The sequence below is a fragment of the Salvelinus alpinus genome, chromosome 5 (genome assembly GCF_045679555.1).
Source record: "Salvelinus alpinus chromosome 5, SLU_Salpinus.1, whole genome shotgun sequence".
Classification (NCBI taxonomy): Eukaryota; Metazoa; Chordata; class Actinopteri; order Salmoniformes; family Salmonidae; genus Salvelinus; species Salvelinus alpinus.
In genome coordinates, this window is record NC_092090.1 from 73,186,399 (window position 1) to 73,211,504 (window position 25,106).

At 44.7% G+C, this 25,106-nt stretch overlaps 1 protein-coding gene across 7 annotated transcripts in view; it reads right to left on the reverse strand.

Annotated features, from left to right (window-relative positions):
- The window catches only part of LOC139576737 (membrane-associated phosphatidylinositol transfer protein 2-like), an 86,435-nt gene that overhangs the window by 17,440 nt on the left and 43,889 nt on the right, over nucleotides 1-25,106 (reverse strand). For 6 of the 7 annotated variants that reach the window (XM_071403141.1, XM_071403142.1, XM_071403143.1 and 3 more), the window contains 10 exons: nucleotides 15,977-16,194; nucleotides 11,126-11,340; nucleotides 10,137-10,258; nucleotides 9,242-9,475; nucleotides 8,645-8,983; nucleotides 7,569-7,664; nucleotides 4,535-4,639; nucleotides 4,327-4,391; nucleotides 1,311-1,555; nucleotides 1,026-1,215 (listed from right to left, as the gene is read on the reverse strand). In XM_071403141.1, coding sequence (XP_071259242.1) covers nucleotides 1,026-1,215; nucleotides 1,311-1,555; nucleotides 4,327-4,391; nucleotides 4,535-4,639; nucleotides 7,569-7,664; nucleotides 8,645-8,983; nucleotides 9,242-9,475; nucleotides 10,137-10,258; nucleotides 11,126-11,340; nucleotides 15,977-16,054 — 1,689 coding nt within the window. In that variant the 5' untranslated portion in view covers nucleotides 16,055-16,194. Of the gene's footprint in view, nucleotides 1-1,025; nucleotides 1,216-1,310; nucleotides 1,556-4,326; nucleotides 4,392-4,534; nucleotides 4,640-7,568; nucleotides 7,665-8,644; nucleotides 8,984-9,241; nucleotides 9,476-10,136; nucleotides 10,259-10,340; nucleotides 10,491-11,125; nucleotides 11,341-15,976; nucleotides 16,195-25,106 lie in introns of those variants that run through there. The other variant, XM_071403144.1, reaches the window with a different exon arrangement.

A 25,106-nucleotide genomic window follows, 5' to 3' on the forward strand; every position in this document is an offset into this window, starting at 1 on the left:
AAATATTGAATGCTAGTGTCATTTTTCTTACCTAAAAAGAAACAGAAAACGCCTACATAATTCAGAAACAGAAAACACCCACATAATTCATTTGGTGCTGAAAGGATTCAAATCCAAATTATGTTTTTCATAAGAAATCTCCTCTTTGACTTGGAAACATGCTCTTGCCATTTTAGAGCTCCAAATAAAGAGCAGGCCAGGCCCGTATCAACGGAGAGGCTGACAGGCCCGTATCAACGGAGAGGCTGACAGGCCCGTATCAACGGAGAGGCTGACAGGCCCGTATTAACGGAGAGGCTGACAGGCCCGTATTAACGGAGAGGCTGACAGGCCCGTATTAACGGAGAGGCTGACAGGCCCGTATTAACGGAGAGGCTGACAGGCCCGTATCAACGGAGAGGCTGACAGGCCCGTATTAACGGAGAGGCTGACAGGCCCGTATTAACGGAGAGGCTGACAGGCCCGTATTAACGGAGAGGCTGACAGGCCCGTATTAACGGAGAGGCTGACAGGCCAGTATTAACGGAGAGGCTGACAGGCCAGTATTAACGGAGAGGCTGACAGGCCCGTATCAACGGAGAGGCTGACAGGCCCGTATTAACGGAGAGGCTGACAGGCCCGTATTAACGGAGAGGCTGACAGGCCCGTATTAACGGAGAGGCTGACAGGCCCGTATTAACGGAGAGGCTGACAGGCCCGTATTAACGGAGAGGCTGACAGGCCCGTATCAACGGAGAGGCTGACAGGCCCGTATTAACGGAGAGGCTGACAGGCCCGTATTAACGGAGAGGCTGACAGGCCCGTGTTAACGGAGAGGCTGACAGGCCAGTATTAACGGAGAGGCTGACAGGCCCGTATTAACGGAGAGGCTGACAGGCCCGTATTAACGGAGAGGCTGACAGGCCCGTATTAACGGAGAGGCTGACAGGCCAGTATTAACGGAGAGGCTGACAGGCCCGTATTAACGGAGAGGCTGACAGGCCAGTATTAACGGAGAGGCTGACAGGCCAGTAGCAGCTCCTCACCTGGCCAGAGAAGGTTGCCCCGTTCAGGGACCTGATGAAGTCATTGTACACCTGGTTGGCTCTCATGATGACGGTGGCCACAGCCTCCTGGTACTGGGGGGCGGAGGTGGCCAGGAGAGGCAGGGCAGCCAGGGGGATGTGGTCCTGACTGCTAGACATACAGCTCTCATCATAACTGTATGGGCTGAGACTGAAGCCAGGGATACGCACACAGGGGAAGGTTAGTAATAGTAGTTGGTTGTGTACACAATATCTACAGTTGTGTAGTGTGTGTGTGTCCCTCACTTGGTCACCAGGGAGAAGGCCTCAGCGCAGATGGCGGGACAGGGAACCAGACGGATGGCGATGCGGCCCAGCGCAGTGGGATAGTGCACGCGCATCACTGCGTCAAAGGCTGTGCTGATAGTGTTGATGTCGCCTTGCTTACTGGTCTGGTCCCCTCCACCCGTGTCCAGGATGTTGCCCCCATGTAACACCAGGATCAGCACATGAATCTTAGAAGGCTGCAGACACTGCTGGGAGGACAGGTCCTATTATGGGGGAGGAAAGGAGGGGGAATGGATGGAGTGAATGGGAGGTAAAGAGAAAAGGCAGGATGAGGGACATTAGAGAGATCTGTTAAACAAGGGAAATGAAGCCATTCACCATAGAACCATGCTTCTGGCTTGGCTACTAAAGTATCATGACCACTGACAACATGCTTCTTGACTTACTCACAAAACCACACTGAGACAATAACAAGGCTCTGTGGTTGCACACACCTCTTTAGTATATAGCGAAACATCTCATTGTGTGTTCAGTGTGCACTTCCACTTCCTTCAGATATGAAACTCAGGAAGCGTACACAGTTTGTGATAACTACACCCTATCAAGCAACAGCATGCCTGTGCAGCTTTCCTCTTCACACTCAGAGCATCATTAAGAGACGCTGATCAACCTACACCCCAGCTGGTCACACTGCAAACGCTTCCAACTTTAGCCAACCACTACAACAACAAGAAAAACCAAGGGCAAAGACACATTTGTATACAAATACAAAACCACACTCACATAAAAAGGGAAAACGTAAATGTGAAGTTTTTGTGTGTTCAAAAACTCACATTTTTCACAGAGGCTGTACACAGTACACTCCACGGCACGGCTACAGTTCAGAGGATATTTCATAAGGGATAGGGGGTTTGAGGAGTAGAGGGGGTGGGCTAGGGCAAAGACAGGAGCAGGGCGGTTACTACTGGGTCTGTTAGGGTGTCTGTGGATCTACTCTGGCCCATAATGCAATGGGACAGGAAGTTTACTTACTGACTGGTGCTTGGTTACGGTGATGGTGGGAATGGTAGAGCTATAGGCTTGGCTGCTAACAGAGCCACGCATCTGAACACAAGAGGACAGAGAGTCTGAAGGAGTGGACCTCTCTCTGACTGCCACCACTAAAGCCCTACACAGAATATTCACTTCAACACCTACTGTTAGGCTTGAGCGCTTTAGTGGCTGGGTGACTGGGATTTAAGTTTCCTTTTAGCTCATACCTCCTGCATGTTTAATGTTAATATTTTGTCTGAATATGATCTCAGCCAGACCGCATCTACAGTTGAAGTCGGAAGTTTACATACACTTAGGTTGGAGTCATTAAAACTAGTTTTTCAACCACTCCACAAATTTCTTGTTAACAACTATCGTTTTGGCAAGTCGGTTAGGACATCTACTTTGTGCATGACACAAGTAATTTTTCCAATAATTGTTTACAGACAGATTATTTCACTTACAATTCACTGTGTATCACAATTCCAGTGGGTCAGAAGTTTACATACACTAAGTTGACTGTGCCTTTAAACAGCTTGAAAAATTCCAGAAAATGATGTCATGGCTTTAGAAGCTTCTGATAGGCTATTTGACATAATTTGAATCAATTGGAGGTGTACCCGTGGATGTATTTCAAGGCCGACCTTCAAAATCAGTGCCTCTTTGTTTGACATCATGGGGAAATTCAAAAGCAATCACCCAAGACCTCAGAAAAAAAATTGTAGACCTCCACAAGTCTGGTTCATCCTTGGGAGCAATTTCCAAACGTCTGAAGGTACCACGTTCATCTGTACAAACAATAGTACGAAAGTATAAACACCATGGAACCACACAGACGTCATACCACTCAGGAAGGAGACGCCTTCAGTCTCCGAGAGATGAACGTACTTTGGTGCGAAAAGTGCAAATCAATCACAGAACAGCAAAGGACCTTGTGAAGATGCTGGAGGAAACAGGTCCAAAAGTATATATAGCCACAGTAAAATGAGTCCTATATCGACATAACCTGAAAGGTCGCTCAGCAAGGAAGAAGCCACTGCTCCAAAACCGCCATAAAAAAGCCAGACTACGGTTTGCAACTGCACATGGGGACAATTATCGTACTTTTTGGAGGAATGTCCTCTGGTCTGATGAAACAAAAATAGAACTGTTTGGCCATAATGACCATAGTTATGTTTGGAGGGAAAAGGGGGAGGCTTGCAAGCGAAGAACACCATCCCAACTGTGAAGCAGCATCATGTTGTGGGATTGCTTTGCTGCAGGAGGGACTGGTGCACGTCTTAAAATAGATGGCATCGTGAGGAGGAAAATTAGGTGGATATATTGAAGCAACATCTCAAGACATCAGTCAGGAAGTTAAAGCTTGGTCGCAAATGGGTCTTCCAAATGGACAATGACCCCAAGCATACTTCGAAGTTGTGGCAAAATGGCTTAAGGACAACAAAGTCAAGGTATTGGAGTGGCCATCACAAAGCCCTGAACTCAATCCTATAGAACATTTGTGGGCAGAACTGAAAAAGCGTGTGAGAGCAAGAAGGCCTACAAACCTGACTCAGTTACACCAGCTCTGTCAGGAGGAATGGGCCAAAATTCACCCAACTTATTGTGGGAAGCTTGTGGAAGGCTACCCAAAACGTTTGACCCAAGTTAAAGAATTTAAAGGCAATGCCACCAAATACTAATTGAGTGTATGTAAACTTCTGACCCACTGGGAATGTGATGAAAGAAATAAAAGCTGAAATAAATCACTCTACTATTATTCTGAGATTTCACGTTCTTAAAATAAAAGTGGTGATCCTAACTGACCTATGACAGGGAATTTTTACTACGATTAAATGTCAGGAATTGTGAAAAATGTAGTTTCAATGTATTTGGCTAAGGTGTATGTAAACTTCCGACTTCAACTGTGCGTAACATGTTACGGATTTTGGGTCTGGCTGTCATGGTGTTGTTGGTATACCAATGTTCAGTTGAAAAGCCCTTCACCCTCCCAAGTACCTACCTCATCTAGTCTCTCCTCACTGGCTGCCCTCTCATAGTCCCCTGCCATATCCTTGTACAGCTCTCCTGCAGAAACATCCACAGACACACTTTAACGTCGAGAATCAGAGTAATATAACACTGTCGGTAAAAAAAGACACTGACACGAACTCCATCTCCTCTGTCTCGCCTATCTCCCATAATACAACACACAGCGTTCGTCTCCATACCAGGGATGTCTTCTGCGTCAGCTGCCTCAATCTTGTCTATGAGGTCATTGGAGTTCCACTTGGCGATCTCCTTGGGGAAAATCTGTTCATCATCTGACAAGTCCTCTGTGGGGAGAAGGGACAGGATTTGTTTTACCAGGTGTCCATATTACCAAGTATAACACCTGTTCAGTCAATGTGCCATTTTATCCCATCTACAATATATTCAGCAGTGGTGGAAAAAGTACCCAATTTTCATACTTGAGTAAAAGTAAAAAGATACCTTAATAGAAAGTTACTCAAGTAAAAGTGAAAGTCACCCAGTGAAGTACTACTTGAGTAAAAGTTTAAAAGTATTTGGTTTTAAATATACTTAAGTATCAAAAGTAAATGTAATTGCTAAAATATACTTAAGTATCAAAACTAAAAGTAGAAATAATTTCAAATTCCTTATATAAAGCAAAGCTGACTGCACCATTTTCTTGTTTAAAAAATGTATGGATAGCCAGGGGCACACTCCATCACTCAGACATTATTTACAAAAGATGCATGTGTTTGTGAGTCCACCAGAACATTGGCAGGCAGTAGGGATGACCACGTGTTCTCCTGGTAAGTGCGTGAATTTCACAATTTTCCTGTCTTGCTAAGCATTCAAAATGTAACGACTACTTTGGGTTGTCAGGGAAAATGTATGGAGTAAAAAGTACAATATTGTCTTTAGGAATGTAGTGAAGTAAAAGTTGTCAAAAATATAAATAGTAAAGTACAGATACCCCCCAAAACATAGTACTTCAAAGTATTTTTACTTAAGTACTTTACACCACTGATATTTAGGGCCCTGTTTTTCAAAAGTTATCTATCTGGATTTTGCCTATCAGATAGGATTAAATGCATAGAAATAGAATGAGGGTGTCCCCATTCAAGTCAATGATTCATCCGTTCTTTTCATTATATTTCTATGCATTTAATCCTACCCTAGAGGCGAAATCCAGATAACATTTGAAAAACTGGGCCCAGATGACCAGTCACAGATCATTCTCAAACATTCTGTGACAAGGAACACTGAACTTTTTAGACATTTATATGTTCACAAATGTGAAATGGGCTTCCGTGTACTGGCTGAGTACAGATAGAGATAAACATACAGTACACCCTGATCTCTACCATAGGATATTATGTGGCCAATCATTGTAGATAAATATTAATACTGATAAAGTAATTACTACCCTGAATTGTATGTGTTCCTTTAGAAACCATAGTGGCTTTGGAATAGCATAGCCTCCTCAATCAAATCACCAAGCCACTGGGATCTTTCAGTGAAATCACATTACACAACCTGTAGCCTATGCACGTCTGCTTTATCGAAAGGTCACCACTCAAACCTCCAAAACAATGTTTTGCTGGTCCTCAGTTGCACAGATCAGGGAGAAGCTCAGACCAGGTAAAGAAGCTGAGCAGTATAAAAACTGCTACATGAGCAGGAGCATTTATCAGAGTACGCTCAAATACTTTTCAGCGTGAATTTATTCAAATGATGCTACAGAGCAGTAGCATTCATGTGTCACATTGGTTTAATCATTCCATGATCTGACATGCAATGGTCATGAATGGATACAGTGTAAGTACTGTGGCACTACGATGACGGAATGTTACAGCTATATGCCTACTATCAGACTTGATTCTGTCAATTTAATTACAGACATATTTATGCATATTACATATGCCTGTATGTATGCTATTGTCATCCTTGTAATCTCTATAAATTGTGTCACCATCTGATCATGGTAATCTTAATGAACGGCTCATACAGGGACAAGGCATGGGTGTTCTCAGCTCTTATATGCTACTGTACTACTCACAAGGAAAATGTAATGAGGAAAAGATTCCATGGAACCAATGTCAGTACTTACTGTCCTATTACATTACAAACCCCACCAAACTGCTGCTCTAGAAATCCTTGCTCATTATGGCAATGTTTTCAGAGTTCATTACCAAGGGATTAACTCATGAAGAGTTTGAGTAGGGTTGCTTGTATAATAAAATAGTTACAGTGAAATATTATTTGATTATGTTTCAGCATTTAGTTTCCACATTTTAATTGATTTGAAATTTACTAATCAGGTGTTCAATGAAAAGTTAAAGACTCCCGATAGCCACATACTGGGGTGTGCTTAATGGTATATACATACCACACTGTATGATGGTTAGTGGAAAAACAGATGAATCCAGGGATGAAACAACAATTTATATATTCACCAGAAACAGCTACCATCTCATTGTGAACATAAATAATGGCACAAACACCAAAAGCATACAGCTATATGTATTTGAACATGCAGGTAAATGCACATTTACAATGCAGTTACTTCATGACATCTCATGAACAGTTTCAACAGTTGATACAGATTTAATCCACATTGTATCTATTTATTTAAATGATACTGATGCTAAGGAAACATGCATCGCTTTATTATTCTTATTTCATTACTTCTTACTTTATTATGTCATATAAACAAATCTAAGTTAATCATGCTTCCACACATACAGGTAATATAACATTTTGTGGATTGACATGATGGGATGATTGACTCAACAGGCAATGTGTGGTGGATGTGGGGAGGTGATGAGCTTTATGAAGTACAGACTTAGTCTTTACGAACTGTCTGATAAGTGCAATAGGGAGGGCGTAAAGGTGTGTGTTGTGTGTGTGTGTAGGACGGCAGGGTGAGATAGTTTTGTCAATGGGGAACAGGTGAAGGTAGAGGGTGATGATTTCAGCACTTCTTCAGGACAAGCCAAAACCCGGGGTGAGTCCTCTCCTGGGCTCACCCAGCAGATGAACCGAAGTGTTGAGCTACACCCACCTATTTCAACCGCAGGCCAAAAGCATGCTGGGTATCTGGGTAGCTTAAGAACTGATCTGTGTTGAAGAGACGCATGCAGAGTCAAAGGAGGAAGCAACAGTAGGGTTACGGGAATGGAACACACTACTAGTGTTGTCTACTGTAACCTACTCTAGGACTCTAAGAGGACTATATCAAAATGGTGGTTTTACCGTGAGCATCAAAGAACTCCTCTTCTGAGCTGTCCTCGGAGTCTCGTGCTATGCTCTGCATCCTCCATTCAGAGAGGCTGTGGCGTGATGGGCTCGCTGAAACAGAGGGGAACAAACCGTACTGCTGTTATTTTAAGACCCAACTGCATCATATTCCCACTGATGCACACTCCTACTGACGCACGCGCACGCACGCACAGTCTCTGTTATGCTTGACTTAATCACAGATCAATTGCTCAGTGGTCAGGAGGGGGCGTGAAGAGTGGAGTCCAACATAACACAGACACACTGACAGTCAATTAGCACACAGAAATGTCTCTTTGAAAGCCTGGCTGGCCCATGCTGGATGCTCATGGGCTAGGGAGCGCAGCTGTGCCTGTCAACCCAGAGAGGGGAGCAGCAGAGGTGGAGCGGAGGGTCAGTGTGAAGAGAGTCCGCCTCCTCTAGCCTGTGATGTCAATACAGCTGCTATAAATAGCCCAGGAGAGTGCAGTAGAGGGGGATAATAGTAGTAATGGGGGGAAAAAATTCTATACAGTTACATATCGGGATATTATCTTTGACGATATATCGTAACGTATTGACAAAAACGCAATATTATTTTTGCGCTAGCTGGCTGTACCTGCACCAAAACTCGTTTTCTCATGGCTCTCTCTTGTACTTCTGCAGCAGACACATGGTGAGCAATATGTTTGGAACATTGAATCGCAATAAAATCACAGTACCAAATAGCAATACATATCGTACCGGCACCTAAGTATCGTGATAATATCGCATTGTGAAGTCCCTGGCAATTCCCGGTCCTAGGTAATAAGGGGTGAAATGAGGCTGACTGGCGGAGAGAGAGGTTCCAGGTGGCAGGCAGGATTCTGACTGGTGCGTAAAGGTGGGGATGGGGGTTGTACTGTCTGTAGGAGAGGGGTTTGTCCTTAGACTGTATATTGAACAGGCAGGTAAACAAAATCTGGATAAAGCAGAGACAGTACTCAATAACACATGATGTCTGTACACCACCTGCTTGTTAAACAGTCCAATATCTCCACACGGATACAGATGATTGGGCTCAAACATCTCACCTCCTCTCTTGGATGAGCGGGAGGATCTGGAGGAGGTGGACCACTGCTTGGTGAGCCCTGCTCGTTTTGTTTGGAGCGTGTCTCCCCCGCCCCCTGCACTGACCACCTCAGTTTCTAAGGAGCTAATGGTATCTTTGGCCTCCTGGTTCTTGTCTGGGGATGAAGCAGCACCATTGGCCTCGGTGGCCTCCTCTGCCTGGCTGAACTGGGCCATCTTCTGGGCCAGGGCCAGCTGGGTCTCAAGCTCCAGCTGTCTGATGTCCTCAATGGTCAGGCCGTACCACTCATCCTGCCAGCACCAGGCCTGCCGGTGGGCCCGCACCATCACCTTTCTCAGCCCTGAGGAAGGGGAGGGGAGATTGTTTTAGACAGACAGCACTGGAAAACATAAATGCATCCCACCTGGCCACCACCTCCAGCATCTTGACACGATTTCAGCTGAAGTTTGCTAGCTAAACTAGTCAGCAGCAGCATGCCTGTAGTATGGAAACACTACTTCTCTTGGACCAAGCACTCATATAGCCAGCACCGGGGAAGGGATATATTAAGGTACTGTTCATAGTACTCTTTCAACGCCTAATCGCATCTCATACGCACCTACATCATGGATGAAGCGCTCAATCTTGGACTGCATGCCCCAGTAGCGGAACTCCACCTTGCACAGTTTGTAAGCACACATGATGGGCGTCTTCCCCGGGTTGTTGTTGTACTCCTCGATCCAGTCCTCCTGCAGAGGGCCTCTCTTGGTCTTGTCTGACCTGTAGATCCGAGGGTCCTCCTCTTGCATGTACTCATGTGGGGGGATGGGATCTTTGACAATGTCAATGGGGTCTGCAAGAGAGTCTGATGTGAACACGTGCCAAACATAACATGTACATATGAGCAGGTGGGTTGTTGGGGTGTCCACATTTTCCTATATAACATAGCCAGTCGTTTATGGCTGTTGGTCAAAACAAAATTGTTTAACAACCAAGTTATTTTGACACGTTAATTAAATCTAGGACACTTAATAGTACACACTGGATTTGGTATTTCTAGGATAAACCTTTTCTCTTTTCGGTCCACAGCTGCGATGAACCAGGGTAAAAATGTAATTCATGACATATCAGGAACACTGGCAATGAATTGTGTAAATTGGGTCACTGCATGCCCTCAAACCATGAGCATCTGAGCAGCGTGACAGCCTCTCTGTTGCCGCCAACAACAGGAAAACAGCTGCAGTGGTAGCAAACGGCCACCAGTGGGCCTCTACTCTACTGGCTGCTGTGTGAGCCCAGGAGCTTCCCTCTAACCCTTGTGGAGGTCATGCGTCAGGAAGCCCTCAATACTAATCATGACTATTTAAAACAAGACCAATTCCATAGGTCTGTCATTTTGTGAGGAAAAATCTTCACCATCTAACAGTGCTGTCAATTTAAACACTATGGTCTCAGGCTATAGTGTCCTTCTAATCTCCCACTATTTGTCCCAGACTGGCACCACAGGTTCTTACCCAGAGTCCTTAGCCTCTTCTCGACTGGAGACATGTTGAAGACGTCTGGCTGGTTCCCTGTGTCTGGCTTGTAGTACGTCTCAATGTCAATGGAGAACTTCTCAACAAAGGGACAGGTGTACCTGGAGGAGAAAGGACAGCAAGCTTAGAGGTCACAGTAATAAATAACCACAATATGGTGACCTGGCCACACTATATACTCACAGGGAAATGACTGGTGGAAACATCTTGATGTCTCTGTTATTGAGTGGGTTCTTTGTTAAATGATGGGCAGGCCCAAAATATGCCTACATGGCAAGAGTTAGCTACTGCTTGTCTTTGTCTCTGTCTGTCACTCTCAATCTTTCTCACCCGCACTCTCTCTCTGTTTCTGGCTCCAGGCGAGGTGTAGAGGTGCTAGCCCTGCCCATCTCTCAGTCGTCTGCAGCAGAGCTGTCACTGCTTTGATAAATGTGTCAGCAGATGGCTCCAGTCTATCAATACCTTGACAGTGTTTTCAAGGGGCGCTTCTCATTTCAGCAGCCTCACACCTGCGGCTCTGCCCAGGCCCCAGACAGACAGACACTAAGACTGGGGAGGGTCATCAACTCTTAATGACAGGCTGGCTAGCAGAGCTGCTGATCTGAAGACTGTCCATGTCTTGGTTGGCATGCTCAGCAGTGTTCTGACAACTGCTCTGGGAGATTTGCTTGGCTCTTTATTTGGCTCTTAGTAACAGTATTTTCCTGAAGGGACAGATTGGATAAACAATCACTCCCTTATGGATAAGGTTTGACGTTGAGTATAAGCTTAGGGGAAACAGTCTCATCATACTATACTGAAGGGGTTGCCGTCTCAACATGTTAAGCTTTTCCTGTGGAAGTGGGGGAGGCGCCCTGACTGTATAGGGGTATAAGGGTAGTACTTCTCTGTGTGGGGTGTAAGGGTGGTACGCCTGTGTGCGTGGGGGTGTAAGGGTGGTACTCCTGTAGGTGGCAGTAGTCTCACACCTTGTGCGGGTGTAGGGGTAGGCGTTCCAGGACTCCTCCTCCACCCGGAGCGCTGCCTTGGGCAGGATGGAGCGGAACCAGCTGGGGATGTGCATGCCGATGTGGTAAACCTTGTGGGTGTACTGTCCGATTCCCCCTGGGCCGTCATCGTACGGCTTGTTCTCCAAGATCTCTACTCCGCTGCCCTCGCCACAGGTCTCATCCCGGCTCTTTTTCTGTTCAGATCAGAATAGATTTTCAGTGACGGGTTAGGTGAGGAAGCATAGGTCAAAGGTCAACTGAGGACTGAAATTAGGTTAAACAAGGGAGGTCAGGAGAAGCACACTGCTGGAAAGACAACAAGTCAAGTGTGGCATCCCCCTAAACCCAAAACAATTCAACTGCTACAAATGTTGTTTTTATGAATCTAAAACACAGATGACGTGGTCATTTAGCATCAACAAAATCAGTGAATCACCAAGACATGATGTTGCTTGAGTACCTGATTCCATTAGGCTCAAGGCTGTTTCTAGTAGGTCTAGAAAGCACCAGGTCTGTTATTTCACTTGTTCCATAGACGACACAAAGGTTTTCTGCCATAAAACTAATGTTTGAACAAACTCTACCCTGCTGGTAAAGTTCCAGACAGCTGACAGTTGTAAACACACCATGTCATGACTCATGTGTGGACAATAACCATTGCATCCAGGTATGACCTACACTGCTTACTCAGGAGAGTTACCCAGCCAGCTCAGTGAAAAACACCTTTCCCATATTTACATTCCAGGTACACCACAGAAAGGGGGGAGAGTGGGGGGCTGAAAGGAGACGTCATAGGGGACTAAATGGTTGGATGACTTTACTGTTCAAACAGAACGCAGTGAGATCCACCAGGGAGAGGCTTCATGATGTAAAAATGAGGGAAACAGGAGTGCTAAAGGTACACTAGGTAACAGAGTCCAAGTGCTGAGGACGCTGAAAACTTGAGGAGCAAAGGGCAAGGACTACAGTACAACATTTCCAGAGAGTCTGAGTTAATAATAGAGTCAACATGTAAATGTAATGCCTGAGCCACTTCTATTCTTCACTTTGAAACTCTGATACATGTACTTGACTAATTACAGACAGCATTTCCGGCATGGAGAAGGAGAGCAGGATAGTGAAGGAGAGCAGGGTAGTGAAGGAGACCAGGGTAGTGAAGGAGAGCAGGATAGTGAAGGAGCGCAGGCAGTAAATCAGTGGTGTGGTGGGGAGATGAGATGGTGCGTGAGGTGTCCAGCCCTCCGGCCCTCATTACCTCTGACAGGTCGTTCATTAGCCACCCACCCTGCTCTCAACAGCCAGACACAGCTCCGCAGACACAGCTCCGCAGACACAGCACCGCAGACACAGCACCGCTCCACAGACACAGCACCACAGACACAGCACCACAGACACAGCACCACAGACACAGCACCACAGACACAGCACCACAGACACAGCACCACAGACACAGCACCACAGACACAGCACCACAGACACTGACTGAACAACTGCTCTTTCCATGACAGACTGACCAGGTGAATCCAGGTGAAAGCTATGATCCTTTATTGATGTCACTTCTTAAATCCACTTCAATCAGTGTAGATGAAGGGGAGGAGACAGATTAAAGAAGGATTTTTAAGCGTTGAGACAATTTAGACAACGATTATGTATGTGTGCCATTCAGAGGGCGACTGGGCAAGACAAAAGATTGAGGTGCCTTTGAACAGAGTTTCCATGGGTATCAAGTCTGGCCCACCACCCAAAGGACATCCAGCCAACTGAGGTAAGCATTGGAGTCAACATCCCTGTGGAACGCTTTCAGCACCTTGTAGAGTCCACACCCTGACGAATTGAGGCTGTTCTGAGGGCAACAGGGGGTGCAACACAATATTAGGAAGGTGTTCATAATGTTTTGTACACTCAGTGCACACACACACACACACACACACACACACACACAAACAAGCAGAAGCTCAAAAACACTCCGCAAAGCATACAGTATAGGCCAATGTACGCACAGCTGCACACACACACGCCCACAGCCAGACGCTTACACAAACGGACATACTGTAGTGTTATACACCCACACACACTTGCAAGGCACTTCATTAGCCTGCTGACAGGTGCCTGTGGCCTGCGAGCCTGTGTGCCACTGGCCAGTATCAATCCTGCTCTCCTGCTAGAGGTTGGCTCTTGGTGCTCTGCATCTCACAAGAAACCATCAGGAAGATAAAAAAATCTGCCAGGTAGCCTAACGGTTAAGAGCGCTGGGCCAGTAACCGAAAGGGAGCTGGTTCGAAGCCGAATAGGTGAGAAATCTGTCGATGTGCCCTTGAGCAAGGCACCTAACCCTAATTGCTCCTGTAAGTTGCTCTGGATAAGAGCGTCTGCTAAATGACTCAAATTGAAATGTAAAGCTGAAGGAACCCATTAACCAGAAACAGGTTGAATCAACATGGGTTCTACATCATTTCAACTGAAACGTTCAATATGATGGCGTTGAATCAACATGGAAAACTGATTGGACTTGCATAAGGGAATTGTCTTTTTTTCACCCAACCTTTTACCTTAATCCAATGACACGGTGAATCTTTTAGTTGATTTGACGTTGAATTCACATTAGTTGACAGTTCAACCAAATGTAAAAACTAGACGTTGAACAGACGTCAGTGCCAAGTGGAAATAGGCCTAATGTTCTGGTTGGATCTGTGTGTCAACCATAAAGGGTCTCTAACAAAACTGAAACAAAGCAAAAGGAAGAGGAAGGGAATGCAGGCAGGGGTAATTCATTGCTATTTCAGTGTCTTTCCTCATGGTTTTGACAGGCTTCCAGGAGTTAAACCCAAACAGAAAGAGTATGTAAGGAAGAATTACATTCAGGAAGGAAGGAAGCTACATTATATGAAGCTATTCAGGAAGGACTAAATATAGAGGACAGTCTGTCATTAAACTATCTGTTGGTGCAGAGTGATTTGTGCTTTTTGATGTAAGTTTCAGTATTATTATAATTATTTTTACATTAAATGCACTATGCATTACATGGGTTGAATGCTGTAACACAGAATAAAACAATTCTAAAAAGTCCCCTGATGGTAATGACTGCCCATGACTGGTTATCACTTATTAACCATCAGTTATTCATGTTACTGAAGGCCTACCTTGATAAAATATTGTATTTGTTGTATTTGATAACTTTATTATTTCATTCCAAGTCATCATCTCATCTCCATAGAGCTGCTGTCTGACAAAAATCACTATTTTAGTAGTTCTTCAAAGTAAATAAAGCCTACTATTTTGACTGCTGAATACCAATACCTTGCAAAGCAACTGCTCTCTACGTATCCCCTCTTGATCTCGCATTCTTCTGCCTCTTATGTAGCAAGCGTAAAATAAACATAGGCCGGACATGTAGCCGCAGATTATGGATTATGGTCATAGTAGTTAATGATCACGTTTTCTGTGCTAAACCATGTAGAACATTGGCCTGTTGGAAACTACAGCTCCCTACTACATCGCACAGTTCGGGCATGATCGGATTTATCTCTACAGAAACTGCAGCCCAGTGTGCACATTGAGCTCACAGAAGAAAAATAAATAATTGAATTCAAATAATTTAACCGACATCAGTCAATTAGTTGTTTAAAAAATGAAAAATAACCGAAATGTTGGTTAAATCGCTCAGCTCTACTTTCTGTTCAGCTTCCTCACAACTACATGGCTGGCTGTATTGACTGGAGGACAGCATTATATCCTGGTACATGCCATATGGTATCAAATCAGGGAGACATAATTCCTGCTGAGAAGGTTCTCACTTTTCTGAAAGAGCAAAATGATGGGTTGTGATTAAACACGGGAGGGGGGAGGAAGAGAGCGAGAGAGAGTGCCGACTTAATTTCACTTACACCCTGCATTTGTGATATCTTTGTAAATTTAAGTCGCAATAATGAACTCACAATTAACTATCAATTAAGGAGGCAGCGTGATTAGGTATGAAGATAAATGAGAGACAGCAGTGTGGAACATGGAGTCAGGAGGAGTCTGGCCGGCTGGAGTGACGATACTCATACAGTACAGAGAAGAGTTTAAATTGAACTGAGAGGCCCAGGCAGGCTTGAGCCACTATGCTTACACTGGGGATGAGTCAGGGACCAGCATGCTGCCTGGGGTTGCCCTAGCAACATACACTAATGAAGACAGGGTATCCACACTGCCTTCTACTCTCTCCAAAATATTTTTCTCTCCGTTTCTTCACTCTTCTCTCCCCCTCTGTATCTCTCTCCTACTTTTCCCCTGTTTTCCCCCCACTGTTTCTTCTCTCTCACGCCTTACTCTCTCCAACTCTCTCTCGAACAAAACCTGACTGCCGGCACGCTGCTGATGTCATGGTTACCATGGTCACGGAAACTTCACACCAGCGAGAAAGCGAGGCAGCACAGAGAAGGCTGAGGTCAGGGGGACACGTAACTATGGGTCACTGATCCAAACGGACAATTTGACGCCATCCCTCCTCCATCCCTCCTCCATCCCTCCTCCATCCCTCCTCCATCCCTCCTCCATCCCTCCTCCATCCCTCCTCCATCCCTCCTCCATCCCTCCTCCATCCCTCCTCCATCCCTCCTCCATCCCTTTCCTGCCTGCCTCAGATTGTTAACAACCCATCCATGTGGCTTACCTCTCTGTTCACTTTGCTGAGGTTTACAATGTGCTTACGGCACTGGCCCAGAATCAATGGCTCTGGAGCTCAACCCCATTCGTTAGAAATAACTGATCAGCCTGACTTCCTGCTAGTGTCAAAGCCCTTCCTCTGATAAAGTCCAATTAAAACATGTCTAGTACAAGTCCACACACCTGGATCATGTAGAGCTGGGCGATGCGGTACTCGTCCACGCTCATTGGCATTGGGATCCGATACTCCTTGATCAGCATGGTGAGTCTGGGGTGGGGGGAGAGGGGTCAGAAGGAGGGGGGAGGGACAGAGGGAGGGGAGGGGGGCTGGAGGTGGGAGGGACTGGGGGACTTCTATGTGTGGCTCGTCAATTCACTGCTGGCGTCCTCATCGGTGGTGCCTGTGGATGAAAGGAGAGACATAAATGGTAACATAGATGAACAGTTAACAGCAACTGATGATCTTGTCCCGTGTGGCTCAGTTGGTAGAGCATGGCGCTTGCAACGCCAGGGTTGTGGGTTCAATTCCCACGGGGGACCAGTACGAAAAAGTATGAAAACGTAAGCACTCACTACTGTCTGGATAAGAGCGTCTGCTTATCCCTGGATAAGAGCGTCTGCTAAATTACTCAAATATAAAATCAACAGCTTCTAGGTGGTAGTTGGTCATAGAGTGGGTAAAGTTAGCCAGCAGTGGGTCTTGAAAAACAGACCTCTTAAAACACAAAGAAAATGAAATCCACGGCCTAGGAACGTTCTTAAAGCAGATTCCACAGAATTAATCCACAAATAACAAAACCATTCCGCATGCCTCAAGGCTACAACAGTGTGGCTGCAAAGAACAAAAGTTCAAAATCCTAACCAAAACTTTCCTGTATTCAAAAACAGTCCTTTGCCTTAGGAAGTGAAATACCTCTATTTTCACAACTAAGGACATAAAATGTCATTCTCAACTGGCTCACACCCAGATAGACAGAAATGGATGAAAGGAAAGATGGAGTCTCCGGTGTCGTTCGCTCAGATCCACAGCTCCTTTTTGAGGGAGATTATAAACTCCACTCCATCCAACAGTGGTCCTTCTGCACGTCTCAGATCCCAGGAAAGCCCCCCCCAACCCTGGGCTCAGTTCTTATATACCCCAGCCCAGAGCCAGAGGGCAGGGGCACGCACCTGAACGCCACACAGGACCAGAGTGTGGAGAACAGCCAAGCCTCTAAATGCCACAGCAACAGTCACCTCAGCACCACATGCCAAGAGCCAGCCACTCTCCCAGACCTGTTGCTCGATCACATAGGAGGCTCATTCAGCATAAGAAGGATTACACCCGCTGGGGGTGGGGGGCATTGCAAAACTTCCTCAGAGCCCCTTATGCATGTATGCTGCTTAACAGTCATTACTATGTGGAATTATGCATATCATAATGTTAATTTTTAACAATATGACCGGAGACTGAGACAGAGTGTACTGTATCTACCTGGACCAATAGGGCAGAACAACACCTGATGACTACACAGAAACAGAACACTGAGCTCTGGTCAAAACACACTTCCTCATTCCAGGTCCTCACTGCCAACCATGTGTCAATAATCCAACTGAATTGTAACTAAATTGTCTATGTAATGCAATCACTGATCTGTATTATCATACCATTATCATGTATTATCATACCCTCCAGTTAGTCTCCAGGATCTGTATTCACTGCCTTAGATTGTTTCCACTGATCCAATCCCTTTTCCCTATTCTCCTGAAACCTAACCTAGGGAGAGAGAGAGAGCAGAGCACAGAGCAGAGTGCAGGCCTGACACTGGCAGCCCACGGTCATCCACTAGTGATTACCCCAGCATTGCATAACCATAGCAATCCCCCCAATAGCAGCAACTGTGGTCCTCTCTGGCTCTCAGCCATTCCATCTAATCACGCTAATATTCCCACTGCGTCACTCATCCACTGAACAAAGGCTGGCTTTGAGAGAGGCTCCTAGTGACGCCGCCTGCCACGCTCAGGTCCTTGACCTGTCGAGAGCCCCCCCCCCTTCCTCCCTCCACTTAACCCGTTAAAAGGTGAGTGACGCACCACTAGAATACAGAGGACATGGAGGGGACCCATCCAGGTCGACATAAACACTTCTACATCAACACTTAACAGTGATTGAGAGGCAGGCAACACTGGCTAACAGTGTGGGAGGGCGGTGGAGTTGTGCAGTTTTTAAATCTCTTCCTCCTCCGCTATTTCTTTCTATTCTCCACACAGCGGCCTGCTCTAGATGGGACGACACATCCACAAAAGCAGAGCGGAACATCGTGCTCCGCTTAAAATAACCACTCTCCTGGGAAACACTGGAGATAAAAGTAGGCTAGAGAGGGCTACAGAGGAGGCAGGGGCACAGGAGGGAGCCCGGGGGGGTGCAGAAGGACATGCCCACGTTGTTTGGAGAAGAGATAACATTACTGTAGATAGAGAATCGAATACAGACCACCACTCATCATGCTGACACGCCTGAAGCTGAACAGGTCATTTCAATGTAAAAGGACCCATGAGCACCAACATGTGAACCATAGGAGCATGTCAAATCTGGTGTCAAATAAAAGCTAAGAGTATCTATATTTTTGAAGATAAGGCATATATACATTTTTCACCATTTTCTATCCTTAATGTTAAGGAACAAGCAAAGGCTTTGATTTCTGGTCAAACGGCTCAAAAAGGAATCTTAGAAAACATCTGGCCTTGATTTCAACATCCAAAGTCGTTTTTTGGCACGTTCCACCCCGGCTTTAATTTCAATTTCAACAATGCAAAGCAAAAAATGTATTTTTTTGAAATATTTGCTAATTTATATAAAAAAAAAAAAACTGAAATATTACATTTACATAAGTATTCAGACCCTTTACTCAGTACTTTGTTGAAACACCTTTGGCAGCGATTACAGTCTTGAGTCTTCTTGGGTATGACACTACAAGCGTTGCACACCTGTATTTAGGGAGTTTCTCCCCTTCTTCTCTGCAGTTCCTTTAAAGCTCTGTCAGGTTGAATGGGGAGTGTTGCTGCACAGCTATTTTCAGGTCTCTAAAATTTCTAATAACCAGTTTTTGCTTTGTCATTATGGGGTATTGTGTGTAGATTGCTGAGGAAATAGTTTTATTTAATCCCTTTGTGTACCTATATAGGATACGTCACCGAAGAGAATGACATTCATATACATAATTATACATTTTTGTGTAGTACAGATCAGAGACCTATGATGAAATTCTGTTACCACAATTCTGGGTGTCAATCCACTTCACTTAAGGTAGTTTAATAACCAAAATATATTTTCTCTAAGTCAAGGTGACATGTCATAGCCGAAACCCCATTCCTTCTACAGACATCTTTTAATCTTAGCAGATATTTAACCGTTTTTTGGAAAACGTGGTCACACACTGAAGGAGATTTTACCTAAATTCTGTTACCAAACTTTGCATCTGCACAGTTCTTCTTCCAAAACTTTCAAAGTAATGTTATTTGTTTGGCATTAAGTTTTAAAGTGAAAAATCTAAGTGCAAAAGCGGACATAAGCGCTCATAAAAACAAAAAGTTTCAGCGCAATTCCGTTTCTGTGGAATTGCCCAACACTACCTTTTAATCACCCTTTAGCCTGGTTCCACTGTGCCAAAACACATGATCTAATCCCTGCAGCTTTGTAATATTGAGCATTGATGTGGAAACAAAAATTGTGAAATCGATTTTCATAACTCCATGCTCTAGTGCTCTTATAGTCAAACTCATAATGATGAAACGGTCCATTGCGATCAATGTCGGTCAACACAGCAGCAGCAGGACTGATTCAATTCAGGCACAAGCCGGGATAATGATTGGGGTTTAAGATAATTAATTAAATAGCCTATAGCAAGGGAGGGTGCATACTGGTAAAAATATTTATTTTATATATATTTATTTTTTAATCAGGGTAGCTCATTGAGACCAGGTCTAATTTTCAAAATGGGGCAAATTCAACACGAACATTCCAATAATAAAAAAACTACAGGTTACAATTTCTAAAAACTACAATTTCAACACAATACATTTTGATATTTGATCAAAACAAATGTATTCTCATTTAACAAATTCAAAATTAGACTCTAAATTGCCCTAGTGGCACCAGGGAATCAAGACGCAGGGAGTTCTGCAGGTTATCCAACTTGTAAGTCGCTCTGGATAAGAGCGTCTGCTAAATGACTTAAATGTAAATGTAAATGTTATTCCAACAATTGGGGTCATTAAAACTGAAGGCGGACTTACCCAATGCAGTCCAGACCCAAGGAACCTCAAGAGTTTAACAGGTTTGGTAACTCATGTTTTCATACTTCAACAACAAAGTTAGGTAAGTCAGAAGCTTGTGTTGTAGAACTTTGTAAACAAAAATGTAACAGTGAAGGGATCTATGGGACTTTAATGAGTACCAGCCAACCTTTTGATACAGGATGCAGTGATGCTCATTAAAACTGTCCCCTGTGATAAAGCAAAGGGCACTATGGTAGACGGCATCCAGAGGTTGAAGATTCGTGGCTGCTGTATTCTGGTAAATGATGTCACCATAGTCAAGAACTGGCAGGAAAGTTGACTGTACAATCTGTTTCCTGCTGTTTAGAGGCAGAATAAGGCAGACACTGTTTAGATGTTATCTAGGGGAAGTGGAACAGGGGGAAATCTACACAGAGAGAGTGAGTGAAAGATTAGGCTGCGTTTTAAACTCAAAGTAGACAGCCCTTGGCTCTAAACCCTCAGCCCTTGAATTACGTTTTACATCGTCACATCCGAGTGTACCTTAAATGTCCCTTGCCCAAGCTAGGGAGAGTGATGATCGGAGAGGCAAAGTCCTTGAAGTGACCTTAAAAACAACCAACCTAAAGCTATTAATGTAATGTTACCTAGTAAGCTAACATATCTAGCTATCACTCATGTCAGGTAGATAGATACAGTTACCCATAGCTGGCTAGCTAGTTTTATAGTTTGGTAATTTATTCCAATGAATCTAGCAACGTTTTATAGTCTCCTCACTATGAGACTAAGCCAATTTTCCAACACTAAAATCAATGTATATATACATTTTTTTAGCAAGCTAGCTTCATACTTTTTCCTGACATGCCGAAAATGCATCCTTTTTTATAAAATTTGACACTTCGCAGCCACCAGAGTTTGACATGTGACTACAGTTTGTGGGTCATATTTGAACTGTGGGTCATATTAACCACGCAAGTGACCAAAGTTGTTCACTCGCTCCCTCGGGCTAAATCGAGGGCTGAGGGGGCAACGTTAGTAAATTGGACCTCCACTTAAGATGGCAATCAAACTGCATCCGGTTTCGATGGGGATTCCCCTAAGGGAAAGTGGATGGGCAAGGGCTGAGGGGGTAAAAATAATATGTTTGGACTGCAGCCTAAGTAATTGCATCACCACCCAAATGGACAAATTTAGGCCTACTTCTCTAGTGCTATTTTATGAAACACACCCTCTTACACCCACAGATGCTAATGCAGTCTTGAATACTGAAACACGCACAATGACAGAAACATACAGTATTCTGCCATGCTCAAAAACACACTGCTGACTGTTCAGCAGTCAAGACAGAGGAGAGAAAGGCCCCTGTGTCCTTGTCCCTACAGACCTCTGGAGTCAGAAAATGTGAGTGAGTGAGTGATGAGTGTATGAGTGTATGAGAGAAAGAGAGATGGATAGAGAGATTCCGACACGCCGGTGCACTGTCACGGCGTCGCTCTGTCCAGGGAGACCTGACGGGAGCCTGTGGGCAGCAATGATGACGCTGCAGAAAGGGATTGTGCTGACGCTTGCGAATATGGCCCAGCCCGCCTCACTGTCTGCCACACAGCCATCAACATATAAGACTCATGAGCCTCTCGCTTCACCACTCAGAGATGGGGGAGAGGGAAGCCTCTCCTCTATCACAGTTACTCTTCTGCTCCCTTCCCATCTTCTCCCTCTGTCAATGTCTCTTTCAATAATCTATTTATGGCGCTCTCTCAGTCTCTACCCAACTTGCAGAGCCTCCTGCAAAAGACACACTCACGAACTAACACACCAGTAAGGTCAAACTCCTCTAAAACCTTTCTGTGCATTAAACAGACAGGCTGGAGAGAGAGACCGTAGTAGGGCTGTTGCGGTGACCGTATTACCGCCAAACCGGCAGTCAAGAGTCATGAAGACAGTCAAATTCCACGTTACTTTTTAGTCACAGTAATTAGGCTTCTCCATGCTCTGATGCTGCTGATGGTCATTAGTAGCCTACCAAACTTGCTAACTGCCTGGTACTCAGCCCTCTCTTGTCCCTCTAATCACTCTAACATCACAGCAAATGTAATCAAAAATCTAATCAAACACTTCCTGAGAGCCCATCAGCTCATGTTGCGCAACATTTCTATAGGCTATGCAACTGTGTGAGAAAACAGAGTGATGGCCTCTATTAAAAAGAGGAGAATCCCATCAGCTTTCTATAGGCTAGGCCTACTACACTGCTCAAAAAAATAAAGGGAACACTAAAATAACACATCCTAGATCTGAATGAATGAAATATTCTTATTAAATACTTTTTTCTTTACATAGTTGAATGTGCTGACAACAAAATCACACAAAAATTATCAATGGAAATCAAATTTATCAACCCATGGAGGTCTGGATTTGGAGTCACACTCAAAATTAAAGTGGAAAACCACACTACAGGCTGATCCAACTTTGATGTAATGTCCTTAAAACAAGTCAAAATGAGGCTCAGTAGTGTGTGTGGCCTCCACGTGCCTGTATGACCTCCCTACAACGCCTGGGCATGCTCCTGATGAGGTGGCGGATGGTCTCCTGAGGGATCTCCTCCCAGACCTGGACTAAAGCATCCAGAGCGAGACATGATGTCCCAGATGTGCTCAATTGGATTCAGGTCTGGGGAACGGGCGGGCCAGTCCATAGCATCAATGCCTTCCTCTTGCAGGAACTGCTGACACACTCCAGCCACATGAGGTCTAGCATTGTCTTGCATTAGGAGGAACCCAAGGCCAACCGCACCAGCATATGGTCTCACAAGGGGTCTGAGGATCTCATCTCGGTACCTAATGGCAGTCAGGCTACCTCTGGCGAGCACATGGAGGGCTGTGCGGCCCCCCAAAGAAATGCCACCCCACACCATGACTGACCCACCGCCAAACCGGTCATGCTGGAGGATGTTGCAGGCAGCAGAACGTTCTCCACGGCGTCTCCAGACTCTGTCACGTCTGTCACATGTGCTCAGTGTGAACCTGCTTTCATCTGTGAAGAGCACAGGGCGCCAGTGGCGAATTTGCCAATATTTGTGTTCTCTGGCAAATGCCAAACGTCCTGCACGGTGTTGGGCTGTAAGCACAACCCCCACCTGTGGACGTCGGGCCCTCATACCACCCTCATGGAGTCTGTTTCTGACCGTTTGAGCAGACACATGCACATTTGTGGCCTGCTGGAGGTCATTTTGCAGGGCTCTGGCAGTGCTCCTCCTTGCACAAAGGCGGAGGTAGCGGTTCTGCTGCTGGGTTGTTGCCCTCCTACGGCCTCCTCCACGTCTCCTGATGTACTGGCCTGTCTCCTGGTAGCGCCTCCATGCTCTGGACACTACTCTGACAGACACAGCAAACCTTCTTGCCACAGCTCGCATTGATGTGCCATCCTGGATGAGCTGCACTACCTGAGCCACTTGTGTGGGTTGTAGACTCCGTCTCATGCTACCACTAGAGTGAAAGCACCGCCAGCATTCAAAAGTGACCAAAACATCAGCCAGGAAGCATAGGAACTGAGAAGTGGTCTGTGGTCACCACCTGCAGAACCACTCCTTTATTGGGTGTGTCTTGCTAATTGCCTATAATTTCCACCTGTTGTCTATTCCATTTGCACAACAGCATGTGAAATGTATTGTCAATCAGTGTTGCTTCCTAAGTGGACAGTTTGATTTCACAGAAGTGTGATTGACTTGGAGTTACATTGTGTTGTTTAAGTGTTCCCTTTATTTTTTTGAGCAGTGTATATTTATTTCTCAACTTTCCTAATATTAAGCACATTGCTTATCTTAACAACAGGAGTATAGTCTACCTAGATGGCATGAAAATGAACCACAGGAAAAGCATCCTCCATTCACTATTTAAGTGCAGAGATGTATTTTCCCCCCTGCCCTTATTTCGGAACAGGTGCATGATAATGGTCCATCCTAAATAAATACAAATTTCACACATATATTATTTAGTATATGTAAAGACAATATTAAATCAAGAATAGTCTGATGGGTGACAATATTAGCCTATCACTTGTGAATTATATATCATCACTTGTGAATGATGCCCAGCTTAATGCAAGAAACAATGCCTTTTGTTTGTGACTTTTTGTAATCATAGTCGGACACCTCATGTAGCCTAGCCCATAGGCCTATATGTTTGATAAAAGGTTTGTATCAGAACTAAAGTAGCCAAATAACTTCTTAAATGAAGCACATTCATCTGCTTTACGACGAGTGTATAGCCTAACTGGCATACTGAGCGTGAGCTTCAAGTTTGGGAAAGATAGTTTTCACCATAAAAATGCACCTTTATAATAAAATAATTACATGTATAATGGCATTTGTGGTCACTTTTGATAATGCTGTTTTCCCGCTAATGGAACATTTGCGCTTAAAGCCTACTGCCATGTGAGCATTGCTGCGCTTATAATGTAAAAAAAATAGCATAATAGTTTACCAACATTTAAAAGCTAAGCCTCATTGCTTTTAAACTTTTTTTTATGCTTGTGGTTGTAATAATTTGGGATCTATCGCATCCCACAACTGTCTCAGACTATGTTTGGAATATTTATTTCTTGCACAGAATAGGTCAACTTTTGTACTATGGGGGATAGTAGATTGGCATAGGTTAGTGCTTTTGCTGTTTGTTAGGCCTACTCATCTATTTGGCTGATGAAAAGTAAATGTGGACAGTTGTTCCAATATCTTCAATATGCACTTGTAGCATGTGAGAAAGACCCAATCACTTGATGGAGAGCTGTGTGAGTGAGATGAGAGGTGCTTCAGAGCGGGCAGCATTTATGGAGAAGGCATACAATTTTTTAGGGTACATTACGGCCACATGCAGGGGATGCCGTCGGGAAATTCGAGGCATTATCATGTGCTTCTCAAAATGTGAATGACAGACTGATGAAGTGTGTACAGCTGGCGCAAAAAACAAAGCAGAGCTCATGCCTTTCAAGCGACTTTTTTCAAATCAGAGTTGCATCGCGCAGCCTTACAATGTATTAAAAATCTAAACATGTAGCCAAACGT